General features: G+C 56.2%; 3 protein-coding genes across 8 annotated transcripts in view; 2 read left to right on the top strand and 1 right to left on the bottom strand.

Moving 5' to 3' along the window:
- The window catches only part of INPP5J (inositol polyphosphate-5-phosphatase J), a 39923-nt gene extending 37985 nt beyond the window's left edge, over positions 1–1938 (top strand). For 5 of the 6 annotated variants that reach the window (XM_075012597.1, XM_075012599.1, XM_075012596.1 and 2 more), the window contains one exon: positions 126–1938. In XM_075012597.1, the coding sequence (XP_074868698.1) occupies positions 126–806 (681 nt within the window). In that variant the 3' untranslated portion in view covers positions 807–1938. Of the gene's footprint in view, positions 1–108 lie in introns of all 6 variants that reach the window. The other variant, XM_075012600.1, reaches the window with a different exon arrangement.
- Positions 1939–4081: 2143 nt separating this feature from the next.
- PLA2G3 (phospholipase A2 group III) lies at positions 4082–9736 on the bottom strand. The gene is made up of 7 exons (XM_075013035.1): positions 9247–9736; positions 8344–8476; positions 7507–7641; positions 6134–6240; positions 5397–5526; positions 4963–5097; positions 4082–4291 (listed from the first exon to the last, which is right to left on the bottom strand). Exons 1-7 carry the CDS (start codon positions 9734–9736, stop codon positions 4105–4107), a joined length of 1317 nt encoding a protein of 438 aa, XP_074869136.1. The 3' UTR covers positions 4082–4104.
- A 498-nt stretch (positions 9737–10234) lies between these two features.
- Positions 10235–26536, top strand: part of P2RX2 (purinergic receptor P2X 2) — a 57837-nt gene continuing 41535 nt past the window's right edge. The window contains exon 1 of the mRNA XM_075012571.1: positions 10235–10418. Within this exon, the coding sequence (XP_074868672.1) occupies positions 10405–10418 (14 nt within the window). The 5' untranslated portion in view covers positions 10235–10404. The remainder of the gene's footprint in view (positions 10419–26536) is intronic.

The following is a 26536-nucleotide window of genomic DNA, read 5'->3' as shown; positions in this document are numbered from 1 at the left end:
CTGGCAGCCAAACCCTGGTGGGGAGAGCAGGCTGCAAGGCAGACTGGGTGATCCATGGGCTCCAGGCACTCCCCAGAGGGTGGTGTCAGCCTTCTCTCCTGCTGACAGTCTCCGTGGGCATGCAGATCTCTCTGCCCACGTCGCAGGGCAGCAGCCAGCCAGACAGCTCGAGCACCAGCTCTGAGGAGGAGGACGACAGCACCCTGGTCCTGCTGGCACCCAAGTCCCGCAGCCCCAGCCCTGGCAAGATGAAGAGCCACCGGAGCCGCAGCCCCAGCCTTTCCCAGTTGCAGGGGCTCATTGTGAGGCCGACAAGCCATGACCGGGGGGCCAGTCGCAGCCCGTCCCCACAGAGCCGATTCCCCCTGAAGTCTGACATCCCCAGCATCCACCTGCCAAAGGAGGAGCTGCCCTGGCGCAATACCAAGAGCATGGAGCCAGCATGGGCTGGTGAGAGCCAGGAGAGCAGCCATGCCTCCAGCTCCAGGACTGCAGGGGAGCGCTATGGCTCCTGGTGCATCTCTGACAACAGTCCCCTCACCAGGGCTGACCCCAGGAGCCTGGGCCTGCTGCCAGCACTCCGGCTGGAGACTGTTGACCAGGCCCTTGGCCCAAGGAGGGCAAGTGCAGACCAGGGCTATCCTGCCAGGCGGATGAGCCCCACCAGCCCCAGGGCTGGGGCTGTCAGCCTCTTCAGCACCTCTCCTAAAGATGGGAGGGGCTCCAGGGATGGCCAGGCCCCAGTGCTCGCTGCAGCCTGTGCTGGAGTCACCCCTGAGAGCCGAGCAGCTGGCACCATGCCGTGACTGCTGGACCTGGGTACTGTGCACCCACGTGCAGTGAACGTGGTGTAGAGCTTGTTGTGTGCTCCCTGTGTGCCGTCTCTCCTGCCCACGCAAGGCCGCCTCAGGTGTGCTGTGATCCATCCCTACTGGTGTGACATAGGCAACAGCTGTTAGCGAACCAGAGGCCTGGCCCAGGGCTGACCTGGCATTGGCCACTGTGCACACTCACCACTCCCCAGCCACCCACCCCAGGGCCCTTCTTTGGTAGCTGTTCCAGCCATTAAATCATCCGCCCTGGCCTGTGCACCTGGGGAGACTGGGCACTAGCTCCGATTCCATCAGCTTGACAATGGAGCCTCTGCGGTGTGGCCTCAGGCAGTACCTCCCTTGCACCCTGAGGTAGGGAATCCAGAAGGCATGAGCAATGCCAGTGGGGCCAGCCAGGGTGGTAGGAACCTGGTGTGGCAGGGCCTGCAGCAGCACTAAAGTACTCTGCTGGGGGTGGGAGAGGACCGGCCGACCCCGTCCTGCAGCAGGCAGACCAAGCTCCAGTTGGAGTTCCACTCTGGTGTGAGCCCAGCTAGCAGAAGCTTTCCTTGGGCTCAGGGCTGGGCTGAATATGTGGCCCACACCCACCTGGAGGTGATGGGGCTGGTTGAGGGCCTGGGTATGACAGTGGATGTGGAAGTGGGTGCTGAAGAAGCCCAGCTGGTATCTCCAAGGGTGGCAGGCAGCAAGAGGCACAGGAGGGCAGAGCACTGGGCAGGGCTGGCTCTGATGCTGCACAGGGTGTATATCAGTCACAGAGAGCCGGAGTGCTGGGCCAGGTGGCTGGGTCTTGCTATGGGGCTAGCTGGCATTGGCTGGGGCAGGAGCTCTGGGGCTGCAGGAGCTGGGCGTGGTGTGCAGGCAGGGGCATGGGACTGGAGCTGAGGAGGCCAGGTCAGAACTGTGCAGCACAGGGAGTGAGGGGGCACTGGCCCACAGCTCCTCAGAGCCTGGCCTGGGTTTGCAGTGCACATATCCTGGAGGGTGGGAACAAGCTAAAGGGCAAGGGGAGGGTAGCTGGGTGGCACTGGCCCCGTGTGGCTCAGGAATGGGTCAGAGCCGATACATAATGTCCTATCCCATTGCAACTGATGGAATAAATGACCCCCCCACCCCCAGGCACTCATGCTCTGCTTTGAATTGCTGACCTGGCATCTGCAGAGGGGGTGGTGTAGCAGCATCACTGCAACAGCTGGCAGAGGTGAAGTGGCACAGGCTGGACCCACAGGTGCTATGCCCAGGGCTCATGGGGTGGGGAGGGCCTGTACTGGGTCAGTGCCAGCCCTGGTGCAGTGCTGGGGGGGGCATGCTATGCAGACTGGAGGGCTGGGTCCCCCAGAGGCCCATGCTGCATGGAGCAGTGGGTGCTAATCAGGAGGTGGGCCATGGCAGCCCACCAAGCCTTTGTCCACCACCAGGGAGTTGGGTGGGTGCTAGTCCACCTGCGTCACTGTGCTGAGTGCCCCCCACCCTCAACCAGCCAAGCTGCATGTACCATTCACCCTGCGTGTGCAGCTTGGTGCAGTTGGGAGTAGTCTGTGTGCCCACCCCTGCTGTCTGCACAGGTGGTATGGGCAGGGGTAACCAAGCTCAGCAGCAGCCTCCCCCACCCCACCCCAGAGCCTTCCCTGAGCACTGCACTGGGCACTTTGCCATATTGCCCTGTGGGGAGTGGGCATAGCCAACAGTTTAGAGTAAGTGCTGGTCCCCTCCCCACTGGGGCAATTTGAATTGTGTGTGTGTGTTCACAAGGTCCTGGTGCCTCCACCCAATGTGCACAAGGCCTCCCCCCATTCCCAGCCACATGGGCCTCCTGGTTCTCCTTCCCAGCTGTGTGTGCACCCTAACTCCACATCACTGCAAGCATAACCATGCCTTCCCCCCTAAGCACTGCCTTGCTCCCCTTCCTTCTCTCCTAGCCCTGTGTGCACTTGGCTCCCCTTCCCTAAACCCTGCAGCTGTATTTGCACCCTAAGGCACCTTGCTTCCCAGCCGCTGTGGACCTTCACCCACCCCACACCCCTGTGCTCATATTGACATGCCCCCCCACCCACAAACACACTTGTGCTTTTCCTCTCTTTAAAATTAGCAATGGTCCCCTGGTGGCCAATAGCCCCCTGTGCAGGGCAGCACCTGCCAAGGCCTCTGCCCTCCCTGTGGAAATGTGGGGAGGGGCACAGTGCCCTGTGGGCTGCCCCAACTTTTTTTTTTTTTTTGGGGGGGGGGGGCACAAAGGACAAGGCACAGGCCCATAGGGCAGGTAGAGTAGGAACCAGGAATCTGCTTCACCTACTCTGAGTTGATACACTGCAGCCATCTGCCAGGATGCGGTTGCCTAGAAGGAAACATTTTATTGCTCACAGTTACAGAGCAATAGTCCTGGTGGTCTCAGATCTGGCCTGCATGGCCCCTGCTGCCCCATGGCCAGCAGGTAGCACTACAGCACACAGGCAGCAGGAGAGCTGCAACATTAGAATGTACAGCAATAGGCTGTCTGGAAAAGGCACCCCAGGATCAGGCTAGCTTCTGGACACTACAGGGGTGACCTTCCCCTCCCCCTAGCACAGCTGTAACAGGCTCCTGCAGCAAGGCTAGGACCAGCACCCCCTCTGCCTCCAACTCTCCCCGCCCCCCACCCCCATTCAGGGAGGTACAGCTAGGCCCCTCTGGTCTCCTGCCTTCAGCAGGGGAACTTCCCTGGGCACAGAACTGCCTGCAGGGTAGAGCTAGCTCCCAGCATCTCACCTCATCTGAGCTGCCGTCCTGGGGTGGCGGGGGGGCGGGTACCATTCCTGCCCTATCACAGAGGCTCTGGGTCTAGAGTTTCTTCCCACGGGGACACTTCAGGGGAGCCAGCTGTGGTCCAGCACAGGCAAGACTAGTTTGACCTCCATACTAGATATGAGGCTTCCAGGGGGTGCATGGGGAGGGGAGGCAGCAGCCAAGCCCCACTTCTGCATGCACCAGGGTCCTGCCCACTCTCCGCCATGCGGCAGTGCACTAGCCAAGCCTTTGTCCCAGACTAGGCTGGTTGGGTCCTCTCCCCAAAGCTGCATTCCCCTCCCTGTCCAGACTAGAGGCAATAGCTAGCTGGCCCAGGCCTGCGCTGTCTGACCGTAACAGGAGCCTGTCTCCCCCCTCCCAGCCCCAGTGAGGTGAGCAGGGAAAGCTCTAGCCCCAGCATCAGTTCCATGTACCCCCCCAGCAGCCCCCTGCCAGGGCTCAGTCCCACACTCAGGGTTGTATCCTGGCCTCAGTGGGGTACTGGCTGTCAGTCTGCCCTCTGCGAGGCTCTGGCCACCTGGAGACACTTGTCATAGAGCTTGATGTGGTTGCCTGTTGCTTCCCACTCCTGCCGTTTGACTTTGACGGAGGCCACAGGCCGCTGCCGCCATCGCCCCAGTGTGTTCTTCAGATGTCGTGCAGGTGCCAGGACTGCCCGACCCACCCCAATGCAGCTGGGAGAGAACAAGAGCAGGCTTAGCAAGGGAGTGCCAGGCCCCAGCACCACAGGAGGTTCCCAGCTCCTGGCCCACCGAGGACTCAATGCAGGCAGGAGCACAGAGCCCCAGTTCCACCCTGCTCCTGCAGGCACTGGGCTGAGCCCCCATGTACCAGCTTTCCATGGCCTCTGCCCTGTCTGCCTGCTCCCACTGCGGCGAGTACTGCCAGGCAGCCATGGGACATGGCCATAGAACCAGAAATGAGAGGGGCAAGTGCTGGGCAGGGGGCTCCTCCCAGCGACCACCTCTCCCCACCCCCACTGAATACCCACAGTATTGCATAGGGGCCCTCAATGACAATGTCCTCCACCCCACAGGGGATCCGGCCGCCAACCCTCCCCACAGCCAACCCCCGGGCAGCCGTCTGCTAGGGCAAGCCTGTTCTGCCACCTAGTGGTGAGAAGGCAGCATTGCAAGGCAACCTAGGTTGCCCACTTCCAGCACCTCCAAGGGGGTCTGCAAATGGAGGTAGTGGCCAAGCCAGGCAGCACCCATGCACCAACACAGGGGATCCACCCCTCTACCATGGCACCCAGGCTGCAGCTGCTTCATGCCACACTTCTTCCCAGGACTTGGCAAGACTTAGCAGAGGCTTTGAGCCGCCCCCAGAAGCCAGTTCCACTCACTTGGGTTGCTGCTCCTCCCTGTCAGCACAGCCAGTGGGCAGCTCTAGCACAAAGCAGGCCCTGGAGACGAAGTCAGACAGCACCTCCTCGTCCACCTCATTGGGACCCCTCATCCTGCGCAGGAACCGTGCCAGCCTGTGGGGACAGGATGCAGCCCATGGCGGGCCCTGCTGGGGATGGAGGTAATGCCCAAGTGCCCCACTCCCATGGAGCCCCCAGCACCTCAACCCCATCTGCAGGTCCCTTCCCCTTCTCCTGCTGCAGTGACTCCCTAGACCAGCCCTTGGGCACCAAGCTCAGCTTGGGAAAGAAAGAACCAGACCTTTGGCCCCATCTCTCCATATGCTCCTCAGAGCCGAGCTTGGCAGTCCCAGAGCAGGACACTCCAGGTCCATAGGACTAGAGTGGCCCAGAGCACAGGATGTGACACTCACCTGCGGGTGCAATTGCAATGGAACAGAGTGCGGGAGTCAGGGTTGTGCAGCTGATACTTGACCTCCTGGGGTGCAATCTTGTGCTCACACTGGTCGAGATGCCGATAGCAGCCACAGCTTCTCTCCAGCACTGGGGTGGGGGGGAAGGAATTAGGCTGGGGATCAACTGAGTTGACTCACTTACAGCCCCCAGCAGGTCTGGGGCCCAGGCGCACACATGCCATGGGCACAGGTGCTCTCTGTGAGTCCCCCTAGCAGAGCCCACATGCCACCCCAGAGAACCCCTAGCAACTCTCAAAGCCCCACACACCCTGAGGATCCCCAGCTCCATTTGCTCCCACATCCTGGTGCCCAGAGCAGTGACTCACCCCAGGGGCTCTGCTCAGATGGGTGCAGTGTGGGGTTATGGCCTGGCTCCGAGGCTGGAGTGGGAGATGAGTTAGTCTTTTGGGCAGGGTGCACAGAGTCCTTGTCCTGGGGCTGCCCTGCCCCCTCCATGGGGCACTGCTCTGAGGGCCTCACTGTGGCAGATGGTGGCTCCTGTTTCCTCAGGACTGGGACAAGCCTGTGTGTGGGAATGACGCCATCTTCAGTGGAGGCAGGGGGCAGTGTGCCCAGACCCCTGGGCGGAGTGTGTGTGACAGGTCTCTGATCTTCTCTGAGGCTCTGTGACTGCTGGGCCCCTTTTTCCTGCCCAGGCCTCTTCCTATTCTTCCTCTGATGCTTTCTGCCCTTGCCTGGGGGGTTTAGGGTAAAGCTGGCCATCCCCTGCTGGGGTTGGCCATAGCTGTACTGGCTTTGCTGCACCATCCGGGCCAGAGCTATGGGGCCATAACGCTTACACCTGGGGAACAGAGAGGGAAGGGGGTGAGACAAAACAATTCCTGAACTCCAACTTCCCACCCACTCCAAGGCTGGGCTCTACTCCCACTCGTTCCCAAGTGCCCAGATACCCCACACCCTGCTGGCACTGAGAAGGCTGTGCTGTAGGCCCAACTGTTTGCACTGTACTCCCAGCATATGGGAGTGCCAGGGTGAGGGGGATTGGCTCCTTTCCTCCTGCCAAGACATGCCACCTGCAGCAGCCAACCATGGAGCTGGGCATACCCACACAGCATTTGGAGGCAGCCAGGAACTCACTCAGCTTTCCCCGAGCCTAGCAGCCAAGCAAGGGAGTCACAGCCCCACTGCCCATGTCCTGCGGGAGAGATGGCGGCGGGTGGGGGGGGGGGTCAAAGGCAGCTCAGGGTTGGAGAAAGGAGCACAGCCCCCTATGCTGGCCCAGAAATCCTGCAGGCTCTGCAGCAACTGAAGGACAGCGGAGAGTTTTCCCTTTACCACTGGGCAGGGCTGGACTCCCACCACAAGCCCCTGCCCACTATTCTCCCACCCCTACTGCAAAGTATAGTAGCCTGGTATGGCCCCCATGTGTCCCACATGCCCCCAGCAGCCAGATATGCAGGAGTCTGTCCTGTCCCATGCCCCTTGCCTGAGGCCCTACTCAGATGGAGACAGAGTCCAATAACCTCAGCATGCTCCCAAGATGGGTGGGGGCATGGTCATTCTCAGCCAGTGCCAGGCCTGTCCCTGTCCTGCCAGCTCACCAGAGGCAGCAGTGCTATCTCCCACACGTGAGCCAGCCCTGCTCCTCATGCAGCCAGCACTGATCCCCACTGTCTGGCAGGGTTCAGAGCGGTAGAGAGCAGGCACAAATCCTGGGGAACCTTAGGGGAGCCCCTGGGCAGCTGATCTCTGCACCCTCTGGCTGCAGGCATCCAACACTCGGGTTCACCCAGAGAGCAGCGTGCAGGGTAGGGGTGGGTGGGATTGTTGCCAAGCTTTGGGGTAGCCCCAGTTCTACCTTGACTGTGTTCCCAGCACTGGTGGCAGGGACATGCCAGGGAGAACCATGGTTCAGCCCCACTCCCACAGCAGCAGGCCAGGAGCCAAGCTTGTTGGGTAGTGCCCAGAGCTGCCCTCCATCTCAGCCTGGGGAAACCAGCTGCAGCCCTAGGCTGCCCCAGCTGGCCAGTCCTGGGGACAGAGAGCCCCACGAGGAGTGGGGCATGGGTCTGTGAGTGGAACTCTGAGCCCTACCCCAGGTACTTACCCTCCCCACCAGTGCCACTCCACGCAATCCTCAGTCTGCTCCAGCACAAAGCATGGGATCTCCAGCAGATTGAAGAAGGTGACACCGATGATGTTGGAGATGGTGTCATTCTGGTCCAGCAGGCACTGTTTGAACCTGCAGCACAGCAAGGAGTGTCAGGGATATGGCCACACAGTGCAAGGGGGCCAACCAGGATGCCAGCAGGCAGGGGAAGAAGGGCTGGCTCAGAGACAGAGGGCTGCAAGGAGACTGCAGAAGAGTCCTGCCTTATCCCAGACCCCTCCTGCAGCTCTGTTGGGGGCACAAGGGGACCAGGCCTCAAGAGACCTGCAGTGAGTCCTGGGAAGCCAATCTCTGCACCCTGCAGCTGCAGGCTTCCAACACCTAGGAGCAGCTGGAGAGGAGCTCTGATGGGGTGCACAGTGAGGACCAGGCCTCACAAGGGAAAGGGACAAACAGGGTTTGAGGGGGTCTTGCTGACAGCAGCTGTCTCCAGCTGACCTGCGGAGTCAAGCACTTTCCAGCTGGCCTCCCAAGGGTGACAATGGAACAGAGGTAAGCCCAGCTACAGGAGGAGCTGGGGCCAAAGGGAGCTCCCAACTATGATATGCAAAACAGGCCTCACCCTCCAGTTCTGCTGACACTACTCAATCCCAACTTTCAGAGCCCCACTCACTCCCATCAGGGCACCCCTGAGTCCAATGGGCCAACGCTTGTAACAGCTCCTCAATGTCTGAGCTGGGAGCCCCCAGTTCTTCTGCCTTGAGGGATCTGGTGCAGTGCCAGGCTAGTACGGCCTGTGCTAGGCTGGCCCATGCCTCAGGCCAGCTGGCTCACCTGGCATCACAGTCACAGTGGGAGATGGTGTGCAAGCGGTAATTGCGGATGCCATAGTTGTACTCCAGGGCTGAGAGCTGCTCTGCGCACTGATCATGTTCCCGGCAGCACAAGTCGGTGCCCTGGAAGATACCTGTAGGGAGGGCCGGGGGCTTGGGCATCATCACCCAGAAAAGCAACATAATGCAAAGGCCCCAGCACCTTTGCTGCCACCCTCGTGGGTGATGGGTGGGCACCTGCTAGCAATGCAGGAGGGGACCTGTCGGGAGTGGGGTAGTCTGACACATGCTTGCCCCAATCCCTGCTCCCTGGACTCAGGGATAAGGACTCAGTTCTGGCCCATTAGGGCATCTCTAGTGTTGCCTGCCAACAGCCTGTGGAAGGTCTTAACTCCAGGGGTACCTCGAACCTCCATCCCCACCCTTGGGAAGATAGCTAATGCAGCAGCCCAAAGCCAGCTCCCAGACCTCCACAATACACCCTCCAGCAGACTCACAAGTGGAGATGCACAGGCTGGGGCAGGCTGTGAATGTCCCAGGGCCAGGGCACCAGTCAGCCCACCGACAAAAAGACTGGGGACACTCAGCAGCCTCAGCTCAGTTGCTGGTAACCCTGGCGTCTCCCAAGCTGAGGGGTGCTCACATCTCCCAGTTCCACTGAAGCGCAGCTCGGCCAGAGCAATCGAGTCCCAGTAAATCCAGCCCCTTCTCCGAGCCACTTCTGCAGGCAGCCGCATAAGGAGGGCGAGAGCCACCCCCATGGTGAGCCAGGTGACGCCTAGGCATGTGCCATTGGTCACTGCCAGCTCTTTACACCTCACCTGGGACAAAGCAGCTCCCTCCGCCCCTGGTGGCCAGCTCTGTCTGCTCAGCCCCAGGGATGCTGCAGTTCCACAGCTCTTACCCAACTCCGTGAGGTTCTCAGCCGAGTCCCCCGCTCCGCACCACAATGTCCCTGGCACGGTCCATCCCCGCCGGGTCCGCTTGCGCCCTCGCTGCTCCAGCGACCGCCCAGCCCGCTCACCCCGGGACGCTCTCCTCGGCCAGGGCTGGCCAGCGCCCAAGGCCTCAGCCCTGCTGCAGGTGTCTATCTGCCGGGCCAGCCTGAGCAGGGCTTGCTGGCGCGCCGGGCTCCAGGAGCTGGCGAACAGACTGCTCAACGGGCGCTTAGCACAGGCTTCCCGATAGCGGCGGGTGACCCACGGCTCCTCCTGAACGGCACAGGCCAGCAGACGACCCTGCCCGTCCCAGACGCCCTGGAAGAGAGCCAGGGCCCCGGAGCGCCGGCTGAGGAAGCTCAGGTACCTGGTATCCGCGCTGCCAGCCTCCAGGTAACAGGAGGCGTCGCTCCCGCTGAAGGAGCCGCGAGCCCTGGGCTCACCCAGGAGGACCATCGCCCAGAGGATACGCCACATAGCCCGAGCGAACACAGACAGCCAAAGAGCAAAGCGGAGCGGAGCCCGACCCGGCTTTAAGGCGGCAACCGCATGGGGTGAGCGGCGGGGAGTGAGTCAGGACTTGGGGTTGGGCTGCCGGCCGGCCACTGATTGGGCCGCCAGCTGGGCCGGGCCGGGCCGGGGGCGGGGTCGGCGCTGAAGCTCGCCCGAGCTGGGCGCACGGCCATGGCTGTGCCCAGAGCGGTGGGCTCCCAGCACCCCTGGGGCTCCCCTCGCGCTTGGCGCCAGCCGAGAGATCGTCCACGCAGACCCCGCTCCACTCCGCCTCCCGCGGGGGGTGACTCCGAGGTCTGCCCCACGGACGGGCACCTGGACAGGAGGCTGCTGGCTGGGCAGCGCCTGGCCCTGAGCGCGCGGGCCGGAATCAGCCCTAAACGGCCTGCAGTGCGGGGACCAGGTGCCGGGTGAGGCCGCAGGGGTGCGCCAGGGCTCTTCCCCAGCGAGGCTTTCTCTAGCTCCGCCCCACGGGTCTCCCCGCTACGCGGGGTACTTTGGCAGTGACCCCTTTTGCCAGTTCGTGGAGTGCAGTCATCTCTGCGGCCCTGGAGGCAGCCGTTGAACGGTACAGACCACCAGTACCTCTCTGTTGAAGGATATCAACGACAATGCAGAGGCAGAGGTAAGAACACGTGGAGAGTTGGGAAGGTGGTTTAGAACGCGTAGAGGTATGAGAAAAGGAGATCCAATATCACTGAGTATCTTCATCAGGCACCTAGAGAGAGCCATGGACTTGATCAAGGAAGAGTTAGAACAGATATCTGTGCAGGGGATGAGAATCAACAACTTGAGGTTTGCAGATGATAGTTATTTGAGAAGATGAAGAGATGCTGGTGAGAACAGTGCAGGTGCTAAAGGAGGAAGGGAAGTGGTACAGACTGATTATTAACATTTATAAAACAAAAACAATGGTATTTGGAGATAAGGAAATAGGAAGGAAGATCAGTGTAAATGGGAACAAACTAGAGAAAATAGAGACGTTCACATACCTGGGGAGCTATATAACATATGATCTAGACTGTAAGAAGGAAATAGCAACTACAATAGCAAAAACAAGAGTGAATTTGAAGGCGGTGGATAAGATCTGGAGAAGCAAAGCAATTAGCTTAGGAACGAAGAAAATGTGTGTATTTTGCAGCATGTTGTACACAGGTGAGACATGGGTGATAATGAACCATTCGAAGAGAAGGCTAATGGCGTTTGAGAGGAGTTGTTATAGAAAGATCCTGAAAATAGGATGGATGCAGAAGGTTACCAATGAGGAGTTATATAGGAAGATTCAGCTGAAAGAGAACCTACTGCAGAAGGTTATACAATGGAAGTTACAGCTATTCGGGCATATCCACAGAATGAACGATGAATGAAAAATCAAGGCCTGGGTATTCGGCAAAACAGATGGCTTGAATAGAAAAGGCAGACTCCACAGATAATGGTAAGTGATATAGTAGATTGGTGCAGAGCTAGTGTACAGAAACTAAGCCACTCTGCACTGGAAAGGGAAAGATTGAAGGAAATAGTGAGGGAGGCAACTGACACCAATGGGCGCTGAGCCCATGACTGTTGATGATGATGGTGAAGGGGGATATGCTAGAGGTATATAAATCATGACTGGTGTGGAAAAAGTGAATAAGGAAAAGTTACAAGAATAACAAGAAGTCTTGTGGCACCTTATAGACTAACAGATATTTTAAAACATAAACTTTCTTGGGCAAAGATCTGCTTCACCAGATGCATGAGTGGGAGGGGTGGTTTCAGAGGGGTATTTAAAGAGTGGGGTCCCAGTAGGAGGGAGGGCCAGAGCTGGCAAGGTCTGTTCAGCAAGGAGGAAATGGCCTAGTATCAACAGTACTTATCAAAAGAGGAAAAAACAAGTCAGATCAGACAGGGGGATGTGAGCCTTTGTCAGAGTCTAATGGGGAGTTATTTTCTAAGAAAAAGTTATTGACTTGTTCCCATAACATAAGAACTAAGGGTCACCAAATAAAATTTATGGGTAGCACGTTTAAAACTAACAAAAGGAAGATTTTCTTCATGCAGCACACAGCCCCCTACTGAATCATCTGCACCACCCCCTGGCATGGGGTCAACACTGACTGAGAGGGGAGAGCAGCCTCTAGTGAGCCCCACCCCGCTCCCAGCAGCACAGCACCCACTAGGAGGTGAATGTCCCCACACCACAAAGCACCATGGCATCTGGCTCAGGGCAGCCCATTCACCTGGCAGGTTGGGTGGGGGGCAGGCCTGGTGTGCAGGAAGGCCAGTAAGCCTTTGTTTCCTCTGTCTGTGAAGTGGTGGTCCTGGTGGGCTCACAGCTCTGCAGGCTGGCCCCTGACCCAGGGGAACAACACTTAGTCCCATAGTTATCGCCTTGCAGGAAGTGCTGCAGCTAGCTCTATAGCTGGTGGAGGCCTAGCACACTCTGGCCTGTGGACGGACTCGCTGGGGCTCTCAGTGATTGAGGGGGCTGGAGGCTGAAGGCTTTCGTTACCCACCCAGACTGGGCAACCTCCCAGGAGTTCTCCTGGATGATCTATGCCTCAGCACTGCCTCATCTCAGTCTTCACAGCTCCCTCAGTCCTGGGTCTCTTGGCTGGGACTGCTAACAGACAGGGTGTTTGGGGATCTGGCCCTGAATTAGTGGGATTTTGTCCCAGCCCCCTGGGTTCTGAGACCATCCCCCTAGGCTTTGGCCCTGGATCACTGGGATTTAGCCCCAGCCTCATGGGCTCTGGCCCTGGCCCCACCTGTCTTGTTCTTGGGCTGGGAATGAAGCTGCAGCAGAGAAGTAGAGACCAGGGGAGTGCACGGTCTCTGGTGCCTGGGCCTGGCCAGTGCAGTGTCAGTCAGCTGCCTTCCAAGTGATGCTGCCTCCCTTGGCAGGAAGATCAAGGGCTCAGTGGGCATCAAACAGAGTCTTGCTGGGGAATAGTAGGAAGAGCAAGTCCTGAGCAACTTAGGCAGCAGTTCGGGATCCGCCATGCCAGCAGCGTACAGGAGCACCTGCCTGTAAGCAACTTGGAAGGGGTCTGGTTGGGGGACTGGGCTGTTGCTTGTGCAGGGGGTGTTGTTCCAGGTTATCTGAAGGTATTGGTGTTTGGGAGCATGCACAACATGGCAGGTGGTAGGGAGCATGTGTGATTTGTCAGGTTGGTCATATTGCAGACATGGGTAGTGTGGGACAGCACTATTACCAGCAAGGTGTATGTACAGGTGTGTTCTTTAGGGCTTTGTCTCTATGTTTGTGTGCTGGGAGGGTGTTCCAGAGCCGTTGTTTGTGCGGCTGCATTACTTGTTGGGGGGCTTGTGTCTGTGTGTGTGACTGTCTCTGGGGGGCTGTTTGTGAGGTCTCATTACAGGCGTAATGAGGGCAGGGATGGTGTTTGTGTACTGTCCATGTGGCAGTGGGGTTGTGCTGTTGGTCAGGGGGCTGCTGCCATGGCATGGTGTGTGCCCTCTCAAGCTGTGTCCTGGCTATGCAGGCCAGCTGCTCTTTGTGTGCAAGGAGCAGGTGATGTGGCACTCAGAGATAACTTCATTTTGCTGGTAAGGGAGCAGGAAGGACTTGACCAGACAAAGTGGATTTCAGTCAGTGCAGATGGGGAAGGAGGAGGAGTGGGGCAACCCGAGGAGGAGTTAGAGCAGGGGAGTAGGAGCTCCGTTTTCTGAGTGCAGCACATCTCCTTCCTCAGCAGGCAGTGGCTTTTGGGTGAGGACTCTCCCCATCCACTGGCTCTGGGTGCAGGGCTGCAGAGGGGGATATGTCCCCTGTCATTGGCAGAGCCTTAGCTGCAGCTCCCTGGGGATGGTTCTTGTCCCTTGTCCCAACCACAACCTCCCAGTGGTCAATGCAGCCAGCGACAGGGCTCAGAGCCCACATCTTAGTGCCATGGAGTTTTCCTTCCCCCAGAAGGTGACATACCCCATGCAGAGAGGCTATGTGAAGGCACAGGTATCGCATATCCCAGTGACCCAAGAGAGGGCAGTGGGGCATGCCAAGGCACGGGGTCCCAGAGGTCATCATAACAATGTCATATAAGGTAGGGTAATCCCCCGAGACACGCGCATTCAAAATGTGTGTATCTTGCCTTTATTCTATAGGGGGGCAGTGCCATGGGATGGGGAGACCCTGCAGCCCTGGGGCTGGAGCAGAGCCAGCCATGGTGTCCCCAGCCTGGTGGAAAGGCATGGAGACCCATAGCCTCCTGGCTGAAGCCTTCTCCCACCCTTCCCCCAGCCTCGTGCCTGTTTGACAATCATGGAGCTGGGGGAAGGGAGGGAGAAGGCTCTTAGCCTGGTTCCCAGCTGCCCTGTACCGATGGGACTGGGAAACTGACCGGCATGAGCTGGTCAGCTTCCCATTTCCAGCAAGCAGCTGGGAGCCAGGGACCAAGTGGCAGCCTGGCTCCTGGCTCCCCTCCCCTTGCAGAGCCAGGAAACTGAGTAAGGCAGCAGTCCTGGTCAGTTTCCTGGCTCCAAGGAGAGGAGGGGAGCTGGAGTCATTGGAGGAAGCCAGGAAACTGAGGAAGGCTGCTGCCCTGTTTAGTTTCCGCTCTCTGAAAGCGGAGGGGAGCCAGAGCCGGGAGCCAGGCTGTTGCCTCGTTCCCAGTTCCCTGCTCTTGTGGGGTCTGGGAAACTGACCAGCCTGGAACCAGGAATCACATCAAGGTGTGTGTATGTTGAATGTGGGGAGTTCTGTTCTTCAAGTCGCTAGTTCCAAGCAGGTCAGTCAGAGGCAGCTTGTCTTGAAACAAACTCCTCTTGAGAGGGGAGTGGGACACACTTGTCTCCATGGGCTGTGTCTACACTAGCCCCAAACTTCGAAATGGCCATGCAAATGGCCCTTTCGAAGTTTACTAATGAAGTGCTGAAATACATATTCAGCGCCTCATTAGCATGCGGGCAGCCGCGGCACTTCAAAATTGACGCGGCTCGCCGCCACGCAGCTCATCCTGATGGGGCTCCTTTTCGAAAGGACCCCACCTACTTCAAAGTCCCCTTATTCCCATCTGCTCACAGGAAGAAGGGGACTTCGAAGTAGGCGGGGTCCTTTCGAAAAGGAGCCCCGTCGGGACAAGCCGCGCGGTGGTGAGCCGCATCAATTTCGAAGTGCTGCGGCTGCCCGCATGCTAATGAGGAGCTGAATATGTATTTCGGCGCTTCATTAGTAAACTTCGAAATGGCCACTTACATGGCCATTTCAAAGTTTGTGGCTAGTGTAGACATGGCCCATCTGTGTTGTATGTCACACAGCAGGAGCCTGGTCACTTTCCAAGTCAAATATAATGAAGAGCCAGTGGAGAATTCTGAAGCCAAATAACAGGAAGAAGTAAATGGTGAGTGATGGAAGTTTGTGGGGGGGAATGCTATCTTGAGGTGAACATCAAAGGACTGTTCTGCCATATTTAGTGGGTGCGGGAGGTGTGCAAAGAGACACCTAGTTATCCTTCCTATAGGAAATAAATTGACAGAGAGTTTGCTTCATGAAAAAGGGATCCTGGTCAGGCTTGGCTGAATATGCTGGAGAGAACCTTGAGTGAAAAAAAAAAAAAAAGAAACTTCTTTACAGGGGAGGAGAACTAATTAGTGAAGCTTGGGTTTTAGAATAAATGCATAAAAACCCAGGCCAGAAGGGACTGTTTTAACCTTCTAGTCTGTATAGCACAGGCCGGAGAACTGCTCCCAAATTGTTCCTAGGGTAGAACATAGAAAAACATCCCATCTTGATTTTAAAATTACCAGTGATGGAGATTTCACCACCACCTTTGGTAACCTAATATTAATTATTCTGAGCATTAAAAATATACACCTTAAATCCAGTCGGAATCTGTCCATCCCTAGCTAGCAACCACTGGAGTGTGTTAGACCTTTCTCTGATAAAATGAAGACCCCCATCATTAAATATTTGTTCTCCAGGCAGGAACTTCTAAATTGCATCAAGTTCACCCCTCAGCCTTCTCTTTATTAAGTCAAATAAACTGAGCTCTTAAAATCTATCTCTCTAAGGCAGGTTTTCCAGTCCTTTAATCATTCTTGCAGCTCTTCTCTGACTGCTTCCCCGTTGATCACCAGAACTGAACACAGTATCTCAGCAGTGGTCACACCAGTGCTGTAAAATAACCTCTCTGCTCCTACTAGAGATTCATCTATTAATGCACCCCCAGAGTATATTAGCTCTTAGTGCATCAGTCACAGTGTTGCATTAGGAACTCCCTGTCAGCCAAGTTATCGACCATGAGCTCCAAATCTCTTTCAGAGTCTCTGCTTCCCAGGACAGTTTCACACCCTGGATATCTGGCCTGCGGCTACATTCTCTTTCCCAGAAGAATATATTTACATTTATCTGTATTAAAACACATATTGTTTGCTTGCTCCGAGCTTACCCACTGATCTGGATTGCTACGGACCTGTAATCTGTCTTCTCCTTTGTTTACCACTCCACAGTTTTATGTCATCTGCAAACTATATCAGGGATGATTTCATGTTTTCTTTCAGGTCAATGTAAAGATGTTAAATAGTGTAAATTGGTTCCCTTCTCTCAGGGTGGTTTTTGTTTACATTTCCATGCTTTCTTAAATCTGTTTCCTTTTTAATTGTACTCCGAGGCTGTTTGTGATGCAGGAGTGGTGGACTAAGGCAAAGTAGGGGATAGCAGACCTGGGATTTCTGAAGGTATCACTGGCCCAGAACTGGAGACTAGAGATACGCTTTGGAGGAGCTGGGGTGCATTCTATTGTCATCCCACTGGCAGGGCTGGGCTAGCCTGGAGGAGAGTGTGGGAGTGGCTTGCAGGCTGGCTGAGTAAGGGGCTAGCATCTAGCTGGCACAGGCAAGATTCTGTTGCACAAGTGGCAACAAGGTGACTTACAGCCCTGGATGCCTGTGCAGCATCATGGGACGTGGGACCCAGAGGGGCAGGTACTACTCCCCACTGTTCCCAAACCAATGGCCCCATGGTCTGTCACTCGTTCCATCCAGACTGTGCTTGTGATTTTAGACTGAATCAGGGGGAACTTCAGCCCTAGGCAAATCTTCACCCTGCTGAAATCTCCCATCCTGCTTGGCAATAACTGGTGACTGTTAGCTCTATTTGATGTTAGCTGTGATTTTCCCCAGGGAAATGCAGTGAGCTGACACACCTCACCACCTCCTATCTTTAGCGGGAAGCAGACTTATCTGTGCCTGCTGTGGATCAGCTCCCTGAAAGCACACTGCTGGCAGCAGAACAGGCACTGCCTACCACACCTCCTCTGGTCTTGCTTTCTCTATACGGGCAGTGGCAGGCACACACCAGCCCTAGTCCTTGGACATTCCTTGCATAATTCAGCCACTGTTCCACTAGCTGCTCACAGAATGACCAGGCCTACTCTTCTCCAAGGGACAGAACACGCCAGCTTGCAGGAGTTGGCCCAGCACTGAGAGGTGTTTATAGTGAAAAGGAGGGTAAGCCTGTTATCAAAGAGCAGAGAGTCAAGGGAAGGTGAGTAAGGATATTGGAAACAAAAGGTTACATACAAAATAAAATCATAACACGCTTCCTGGAGACTAAGCTGAACAAGCTGGTTACTCTCCTGTATCATGATGCTCATCTCACCCAAGTTCTTGTCAGTGTTTCAGCCTCACTTTGCATGAAGCAAGCATGTTGTCCATTTACTTCCCAGGGGATGGCCATGGGAGTTGTCTTTGTCTCTCAGGTGTAGCAGAGGGAGCCTTTGATGTGTACCTCAAGACAAGATTGTCCCCACTCCTGCTGTTTGCCCCACCCTCTCTGGTCTGCCAGAAAATCTTGTTGATCAGACTTTTCTGGAGACCAGGCCCTAAAAGGAGAACTTTAGAATGTAACATCTAGGCTACGTCTACACGTGCAGCCAACATCGAAATAGTCTATTTCGATGAATAACGTCTACACGTCCTCCAGGGCCGGCAACGTCGATGTTCAACTTCGACGTTGCTCAGCCCAACATCGAAATAGGCGCAGCGAGGGAACGTCTACACGTCAAAGTAGCACACATCGAAATAGGGATGCCAGGCACAGCTGCAGACAGGCTCACAGGGCGGACTCAACAGCCAGCCGCTCCCTTAAAGGGCCCCTCCCAGACACAGTTGCACTAAACAACACAAGATACACAGAGCTGACAACTGGTTGCAGACCCTGTGCCTGCAGCATAGATCCCCAGCTGCCGCAGAAGCAGCCAGAAGCCCTGGGCTAAGGGCTGCTGCCCACGGTGACCATAGAGCCCCGCAGGGGCTGGAGAGAGAGCATCTCTCAACCCCCCAGCTGATGGCCGCCATGGAGGACCCAGCAATTTCGACGTTGCGGGACGCGGATCGTCTACACGGTCCCTACTTTGACGTTGAACGTCGAAGTAGGGCGCTATTCCTATCTCCTCATGAGGTTAGCGACTTCGACGTCTTGCCGCCTAACGTCGAAGTTGGTGCCGCTACTTCGAAGTAGCGTGCACGTGTAGACACAGCTCTAATGTGCACATGGAACTCTTGCATTGGGTGAGGCTCTTGATGATCAGTGTTGCACCAGCTTTTCTTTGGAGCTCACCTGCCACTCTTGGTGAACTCAGAGATCACTGTACTTCTTATGGGCCCCTTCCTAGTGGCCTTCTATGGTTCTTTGGATCCCAGCAGTTCTCAAACCTTTTGCCAGGCCATGCTTAGGCTGCTAAGGTGCAGCAGATGCTGCTGGAAGTGGCTGGTTGCAGGGATTTCTTACAGAATTTGAGATGTGCTAAGGTCTAGGGTTAGTGCAGTTATATCTGTGGAAAGGTGCCTTAAACACTGCTGAGACCACTCATAGTGTCTTTGCCAGCCACAAGAGTTCAGCCCCCAGGGATGGCACCAGTGTTCCGGCCCTCTTGGGAATTTCTGCTGTGAGGAGGGGGAGTGGGGAGGGGGGACACCTCTGCTTGGCTAATTTCTCTCCAGCCAATCAGAGCAGCTTCAGAAGAGCTCTTCCCCACTTTCCAGGAGACAACACTGGTCTCACAGGAGGGGAGGGGAGGGGAGGGGACAGTGGGGAGCTAAAAAGCCCAGAACCTTAGAACATCTCCCCTCCTCTCCCCTCCCCTCCTATGAGCAACAGGGGTGGGACCATTTCCTTTCTCCTTCCTCTGCTCTTTGCAGCATCTGGCAGGGGAACAGTCAGAGCAGGGATGAAGAACCCTCCCTGCTTCTGGAAGGGTCTGAGGAGACCCCACTGCAGCCCCCCAAGCAAGGTGGGAAATAAAGATCATCAGGAGCAGCAGAAGGGAGACTGCAGGAGATGGGGTAGAAGTACTTGCTGGGCAGAGGTCAGGCAGAGGTGGTGTGAAATCTCCTGCGGTGGGGGTCCGGCCCTAGCACGGCCAGGTTTGGCTGGACTTTTCCTGGATGCATAATTGCACAGCATACTCCTTAAGTCCTGGAAACTGCAGGGTCATCCTGGAAGGTTGGCACCCCCTTGCCAATAGTGCTTCTCACACACCTTGGGAGAGAAGGGTAGTGCCAGGCCAGCTAACCCCAACCATATTGCCTTCCAACAAACCATTCAGCCCCCTTACTGCCCTGCATCCCTTGCATGGATTCTGTGGGGAATGACTCAGGCCTTTTGAATCTGTGGGGTTGGTAGATAAGGCCTAACTGCTTTTGGGGGAGGGTTGGCAGCTCCCAGTGCCCCAGGTAGGCTGTGCTTCCTTGTTGCCTGCAGGCCTTACTCAGGCTTCTCCCCTCAGTGCAGCACAGTGCCTAGGTGGCTGTTCTTCAGCTGCCCTCCCCCTGTGGGGATCCCAGGGGACCCCAGCTTGTTTGGCTGGCTGGTACAAAAGGGTGGCAGGGAAACTGGGCTCTACTGTACAGCTGCCTCTTGGCAGGCAGCCCAATCACCTGTGTGGGTTCCAGTCTGCCTGATACTCTTTGTTGGTGCCTGTGCAGAGGCAAGCAGTATCTGAAGGTGAGGCTGAGCAGGAATGGCATAGACCTGGGATCCGCAGCCTGCCAAGGAGCTGGCGTTTTGCTATTCCCCAGGGTACAGGACACCATATGCAGCTGTCTGGCTGCTGGGGACTCTCTCCTACCTGGCACTTCAGTAGGGCAATATGTGGCTAGCCCAGGCTGGGCCTGAGACAAAGAGAGAGGAAGGTGCTAGCCTAAGGCCTGTGGTGGGGCAGTGGCAGGACTAGTACTGGAGCACAGGACCCCTAGGCTTTCCCACCTACCCCAGCCTCCCCTGCCCTCCATCAGGTGCCTGCCTGTCTCACACCCTAGCTCAGCTCCTTTTGGCAGGGGACCCTCCCCCAGAGGGCATTCATGAGGAGACAGGCAGGTGCTCCACAACCCCCAATTTCCCCCACTTAAACCAGCTGCAGCCAGCCCCTTCTACCTTATGGGCTCTTCGGTGCCATTGCTGGCTTCTCAGCACAGCATCAGGTACTCTTCTGGTGCTGGTATCTTCCCCATCAGAGAGCATCAGGCTTATGTGCCCTGCTGCCAGCCCTGGCCCCATGCCCTGCAGCTGGGGAGAGGGGATTGTCCTTTACACTGTCTGTGGCCCTGCTCAGACACGTCCCCTAGCCAGAGGGTGAGCTGCAAACCCTGCAGGTTCAGGGTGCTTGGGGAGAGGCCCATTTCCCAACTGTGCCATGGGGATGGGGTCTGTAGTTCATGAGGAAAGGGTGTGATTGTGCATGTGTGTTGACCTGGGAGGGTCACATGGAGGGTGTGAAAGTGTTGTGGGCAGGGGGTCCAGACCTTACCAGGGTCCCCTTCCTATTTCCCAACACTCATTCACAGTCTGAATCCTGCCAGGGGTGCTGGCCGGGGGCAATGCATGGGCTAAGCTGTGGGGCTGTATGGGCCCTTGCCCTTGTCTGGGGGTGCATGCACCCTAACGCTATGGAGCTGTTGCCTGGCTGAGCCTCTCTGGAGGGGACCCCACCCCAATCTCAGCTGCATTTCTGATTCCTCAACATTTCATCTGTGGGTTCCCAGCCCCCTACTGTGCTCCCCAGCTCAGCCCCCAGATGCTCCTCTAGCTCAGCTCCCTGCTGGCCCAGCCCAGCCCCCGGGGCTGTGGCGGGGGGAGCTGCATATAAATTAGTGAAGAACTTGGGATAAATTCCTGTTACTGATCCCCTGGCCCCCAAGTTAGATCCACATAGACCCTTCAGTATGAAGTGGGCACAGCTCCCTGAGTCAGACCCACACACCTCCCCCATCCCTTCCCTCACAGCTGGAGGGTCTCTTCCCCACGACTGGCTGGAGAGGGACTCACAGTCTGGGGCAGGTGGAGGACCAAAGACCTAAGCAGGGAGTGATGAGTGGTCGTTGAGCCGGGCTGCCCCAGGCCATGGATGGGAAGCCCCTAGCCAGAGTGGATGAGCCCCAGAGCCCAGGCAGGGGAGGCACGTGGATCCCCTGCTCCCAGGGGGCTGTGAGGCCCACGCTGTGCTGAAGCTGCTTGGATCTGGCTGCCAGCAACTGTCACCACTATCAGGGCTTCTCAGCATTCTGTGGGGCCAACAGGACAGACAGGGCAGAGTTCAGGGCCCAGCTGTGACAAGGCAACCCCACGCCAGGCTTTCACCATCACCTGAGGTGTGGCAAAGTTCTCCTGGCTGCTATGTCACCTGGCAGGGGTTATTCAGAGGCAGGGACAATTCCTGTTGCCCCTTGCCCTGAAGCAGCCTGGTGTGTTCAGAATACACAGGTCCAAAGAGCCAGCCGGATGTTTGCAAATACCAGCTTCTCCCACCAGGACTGGGAAAACCTGCCCCTTGCTGTCAGCATTGTTGTTTGTGTGATACAAGCCTGAGAGGGGAAGGGCTTTCTCTCCAGTCTCTTTCTACTGCAGTACTCCCCACTTCTCTGCCAGACCTCCTTCCCTCTGCACCACATTTTTTCTGGCTCTTTTGCACCTCCTGCCCCACACACCCACCCCTTGCCAGTGCTCTTGGCTCTCCAGATTCTGTTGTGCCAGCCTCATGCTGCCTGGCAAGGTCCTGGTATCACTGCCTGGAGCAGGGGCTGCCTAGCCATCCCTGTGCCCAGGCTGCTGCACAGTGCCAAATGTGTGAGCGCAGCAGGACGTTCACACTACGTCATGCCCAGACCCAGTTTGGGTTTGCTGTGGAAATAATGTAGGATAAGGTGAGGGACCCTGACTCTGGCCTTCAGCCCTCCCCTGTGCAGCCAGCAGGGAGAGCCCCGGGAACAGCTGAGCCACCAGACTGCATACAGATTCCCTTTCTCTGGGCAGCTCACTTCAGCAATGGGGCAGGACTCATGCCATGCCAGTCTCTGCTTTACATTAACCTCACTTGCTGGATTGAGAGGACACTGGGCCAGCAGGGTTCTCCATGTCCCACTGGCCATGGAGTCTGAAATGCCCAGGGATGAGCCTGCTTGCAGTGACACATTGACGTTCTGGTGACAGGGCTCAAGGTGGAGTGAGGGTCAGAGTCAATGGGCGTGTGTGTCTGCAGCCCTGGAGCCCCAGAGGACAGGTACCTCTGGTGCCTCTGCAAGGCGCTGCCTGTCCCTGTTTTCTGCTCTGGCTGTTTGCTCTTGTCCCATGTGCAGGAGCTAGAAGCTAGGTGGGCCAAAGCCATCCCTGGAGTTACTCTGGGACCTCTCTGCTCCATCTGGTTCCCAATCAGCCCAACTCTGTCATGGGTATGGTTCCTCTGGGGGCCATTCCCTGGTTCTGTCTCACTCGTGGCTCTTCCCTTTGCTTTCTGCCACATCCCTCCCCTGCCAGGCCCTGCAGAGATGGCAGAGAGCATCCCTGCATGGGCATGAGCGGGCCAGGTGTGCACAGGTCCAGTGCCCATCAGCTCTCCATTGGTGTGCAATGCCCCTGCAGGAGGGTCTGGGGCTCTGGGCCAGCTCAGGCTGGGGACAATCTCATTAATAGAGTGAGGGGGCTGTGGAGTTCACACTAAGCTTTATGCTTGCTGCATCCCTGGCTGCCCCAGCTGGGGGTGAGGATACCCTGTCCTGTTTGTGGCTTTATGACCCCCACAGCCCAGCTGGTTCTGTGACTAACTCAGAGCAGACAAGGAGAGAGCATCCATGAAACAGCCAGCCCTACAAAAGCTGCATCCCTGCCCTTGGGGTCAGCCTGCCACTGCTCAGGCCCCTCCAACTCTCAGGGATGTAAGTCCCACACTGAAGGCCCAGTCCTGCACAGAGATAATGGCACTGGCCATGCTACTCTCTTCCATGACCCCTGAGGGAGCTCTTGGGGCCAGTCTCTCAGCACTTACAAATCTGGTTCAGTGGGGCTGCTGGGCTCTGGAAAATCTGGCTGTGAGTCTAGCTGTCACGGGTGAGCCTGAGAGAAAGAGCCAATCCTAAGTACCTCTCAATTCAGCCTCTCTCCCAGGCCTGCCCTGAGAGCATGGCAGGGAGCCATAGGCCTCCCGTGTCCCATGAGGCAATGTATCTGCAGCTTCCCAGCCTAGGGACTCACCTGACATCAGCCTAGCCAGTAGCTGGCCCCATGCCTCCCGCCCTAGTGAACAGAACAGAGGTCTCCAGGGGGATGTTGATTCACAGAAAACAAACATCACTGTGCCTGCTGCACTCTCCTCCGTTGGCTGCCACCCCAGGTGCTGTCCTTGGGCTGCAGTGTCCCTGGGCACAGGCTGCATGCTTGCATGGGAAGTGCTCTGCAATCTAAGCTCCTCCTCATAGGACAGAATAGGTAGTTTCTCACGTACAACCTGGGAAGTGACGGCCTAGGAAGGAGTGCAGCAGACAGGGCTCTGAGGCTAATGGTGGACCACAAGCTGTATATGAGTCAACAGTTTGATCCTGTTGCAAAAAAAAGCAAGCCTCATTCTGGAATGTATGAACAAGAGTGTCATGAGAAAGACACAAGGGGTAATTCTTCCGCTCTACTCTGCACTGATTAGGCCTCATCTGGAGTATTGAGTCAAATTCTGGATACCACATTTCAGGAAAGATGTTGAGAAATTGGAGAAGGTCCAGAGAAGAGCAACAAATAAAGGTCTAGAAAACATGGCCTGTGAGGGAAGACTGGAAGAACTGGATTTGTGTAGTTTGGAAAAGAGAATGCTGAGAAAAGACATGCTAGCAGCTTTGAAATACCTAAATGGGCATTACAAGGCGGAGGGAGAAAAATTATTCTCCTTGGCCTCTGAGGCTAGGACAAGAAGCAATAGGCTTAAATTGCAGCAAAGGAGGATGGACATTAGGAAAATCTTCCTCTCATGGTGATTAAGCACTAGAATAAGTTGCCCAGGGAGGTTGTGGAGTCTCTGTCACGGGAGATATTTAAGAGCAGGTTAAACAGATATCTGTCAGGGATGATCTCGATGATGCTTGGCCTTCCATGAGGGCAGGAGATGCCACTTGATGACCTCTCAAAGTCCCTTCCAGCTCTAGGATTTAATGATTCCATGCAAGGCAATGTCCCATCTATTACAAGGCAGTGTCCCATCTACTCTACTCTTTTCCTTCAGCCTCTACATGCCACCTTTGCTGGTCTCCAGCAGCCCCTACGCAACCTGTGTCCTTGTTGCATGAGCCCAGCCCCTGCTCACTATCACTGCTCCCCTCCCGCACAGTATCCAGCCTATTCCCAGTTGTGCCTCAACTCCCCGTGCCCAGGGCTCACTGCCCTGATCACCCACTGGAAAGCATGTGCAGCACAGCCTCTGCTCTAGCTCACCAAGGGCAGACAGTCCTGAATCTAGGGCTGAATAAGCCTCTGGGTATGCGGATGGACTCAGTACAGGATGCTGTCCCCTCTCAAGATGGGCAGGTGACACAGGTTACACTCAGGCATTGAGATCAGGGTGCCCAGCATGCAGAGCTGCATGGTGTTCAGGAGACTGGAGCTCTTCTCCCCGCAGGCTGATCCCCTGGGGCTTTGCCTGGATGTGCTTGGGGCCGACTGAGGTTTCCCACGACCATGACAATGGGCCAGATTGGAAATCAGAATCCCAGCTGCTAAGAGACCAGGGTAATGTGGGCCCTGCTATTACTGCTGCCCCAGCCCAGGAATGGGGTGGCCCCTGCAGTGGGAAGACATGGAGCAGGGCCAAAGCCTGACTTATAACACTGACTGAAGCGGGCTAGAATGGAGGTGGGAATGAGGACTGTCAAAACACCAGCCGAGGGAACTGGGGGGCTACCATCCCAAGAAGGGTGAGGGGCCAGGTGTAGGGGTGCTGCTCTCTCAGCGAAGTGGAGGGGCCAGGTGTGGGGCACTGCTATCCCAAGGCAGAGTGGGGCCCCCTGCAGCAGAGATGGTTCCTCTCCTGCTGCGGGCAGGAGCTGGAGTCAATGACCTCCTGTGCTCTCCTCCAGCCCTGGGACTCGGCACAGGTGGGAGCCCTGCTCTGCCGCCCCCTACTGGCAGCCTGTGGTACTACACCCCACCGTCCGCCTCCCGTGTGCTGCGCGCTGGGCTGTGCGGGCGGCAGCGGTGCGTGGAAAGGGGGATTGAGCTGTGGGCCCTAACTTTCCTGGGGCACACATCTGAGGGGGCGCAGAGGGAGGAAAGGCACTGCCATGAGGCAGTGAAGTTAAAATCCTATTGGAGGAGCCTAGGGCCAATCCATGCGTTCGCCTCAACTTCCCTCTGGTTTGGTAAGTTGTTGCCAGGCCAATTTACGTCTCATGTGTTTGTCCATTGGCGGAGACTAAGGTCAATCGCTGAATTCGCGTCGACTCCAAGGTGCATGGGTAAGTTGTTGCCGGGAAAAGTTAGGTCTCAGGAGTTTTCTCTAGTGAGGGCTAACAAAACTAACTAGCAGTCATGTAGCACTTTAAAGACTAACAAAATGATTTATTAGATGATGAGCTTTTGTGGGACAGATCCACTTATTCAGATCTGTAGAACTTCCAGTCCAAACCCATTTGTATAGCACAAAGATCCAAAAATATTGCAATAAAAACTGACAAATACATGGAACTGAACGAGGGGTATGAGGGGTGCGGGAAGTTGATTGTCTTTCCTGAAATAATTATGAACATCAAAGGAAGGGAAGCAGTCCTTGTAATGCATGAGATAATTACTGTCTTTGTTCATACCAAATGTCACTGTGTCAAATTTGAATATGAACCCCAGTTCACAAATCTCCCTATGTAATCTGCTTTTAAAGGCTCTTTGTTGTAGAATGCATAATCTCAGGTCTTAGTAGAATGGCTCACTCCATTGACATGCTCACTGACGGGCTTATGTGTATTGAGATTCCTGATGTCTGTTCTGTGTCCCTTTATTCTTTGGTGAAGTGTTTGCCCAGTTTGTCTGAAGTACATTGTAGAAAGGCATTGCTGGCACATAATGGCATGCATAATATTGGTCGAGGTACATGAAAATGAGGGCTGAGCAGCTTGTGGCTCTGCAGCTCCAGCACTCCAGGGTGGGGAGGAAGAGAGAGAGAGAGAGAGAGATGTGTCCTGGCTGCTCTACAGGACCCTACCCCTCCTGCTTCAAGCAGGGGCTCAACTAGATGACCCCCTAAGGTCCTTTCCAGGCCTAGGATTCAACACAGACTTTTCTTAAGTTCACAACCCTCTGGGGTGGTGAGAATAGCTGAGTGGTTTGAGCATGGGCCTTGTAAACCCACAGTTGTGAGCTCAACCCTTGAGAAGGCCATTTAGAGATCTGGGGCAAAGAGATTTAAAAATAAATTGTTAGGGATGGTGATTGGCTCTGCTGAGAGGACAGGACTCAATGACTTCTCAAGGTCCTTTCCAGCTGTATGACATATGTACAGTAGA

The sequence above is a fragment of the Carettochelys insculpta genome, chromosome 18 (genome assembly GCF_033958435.1).
Source record: "Carettochelys insculpta isolate YL-2023 chromosome 18, ASM3395843v1, whole genome shotgun sequence".
In the NCBI taxonomy this organism is placed as follows: Eukaryota; Metazoa; Chordata; order Testudines; family Carettochelyidae; genus Carettochelys; species Carettochelys insculpta.
Note: the sequence above shows the minus strand (reverse complement) of the source record. Positions and strands in the feature narration are given on the sequence as shown.

What these genes read in the sequence shown, in the direction of transcription:
- PLA2G3 (XM_075013035.1), bottom strand. Translation starts at nt 9,736, where the DNA reads ATGGTCCTCCTGGGTGAGCCCAGGGCTCGCGGCTCCTTCAGCGGGAGC. An exon ending in CTTTACCCTAAACCCCCCAG is followed by an intron (nt 5,527 to 6,133) that starts GCAAGGGCAGAA and finishes CCCCCACCCCAG; the next exon opens with TGCTGGAGAGAAGCTGTGGC. An exon ending in AGGGAGGAGCAGCAACCCAA is followed by an intron (nt 4,292 to 4,962) that starts GTGAGTGGAACT and finishes GTTCTCTCCCAG; the next exon opens with CTGCATTGGGGTGGGTCGGG.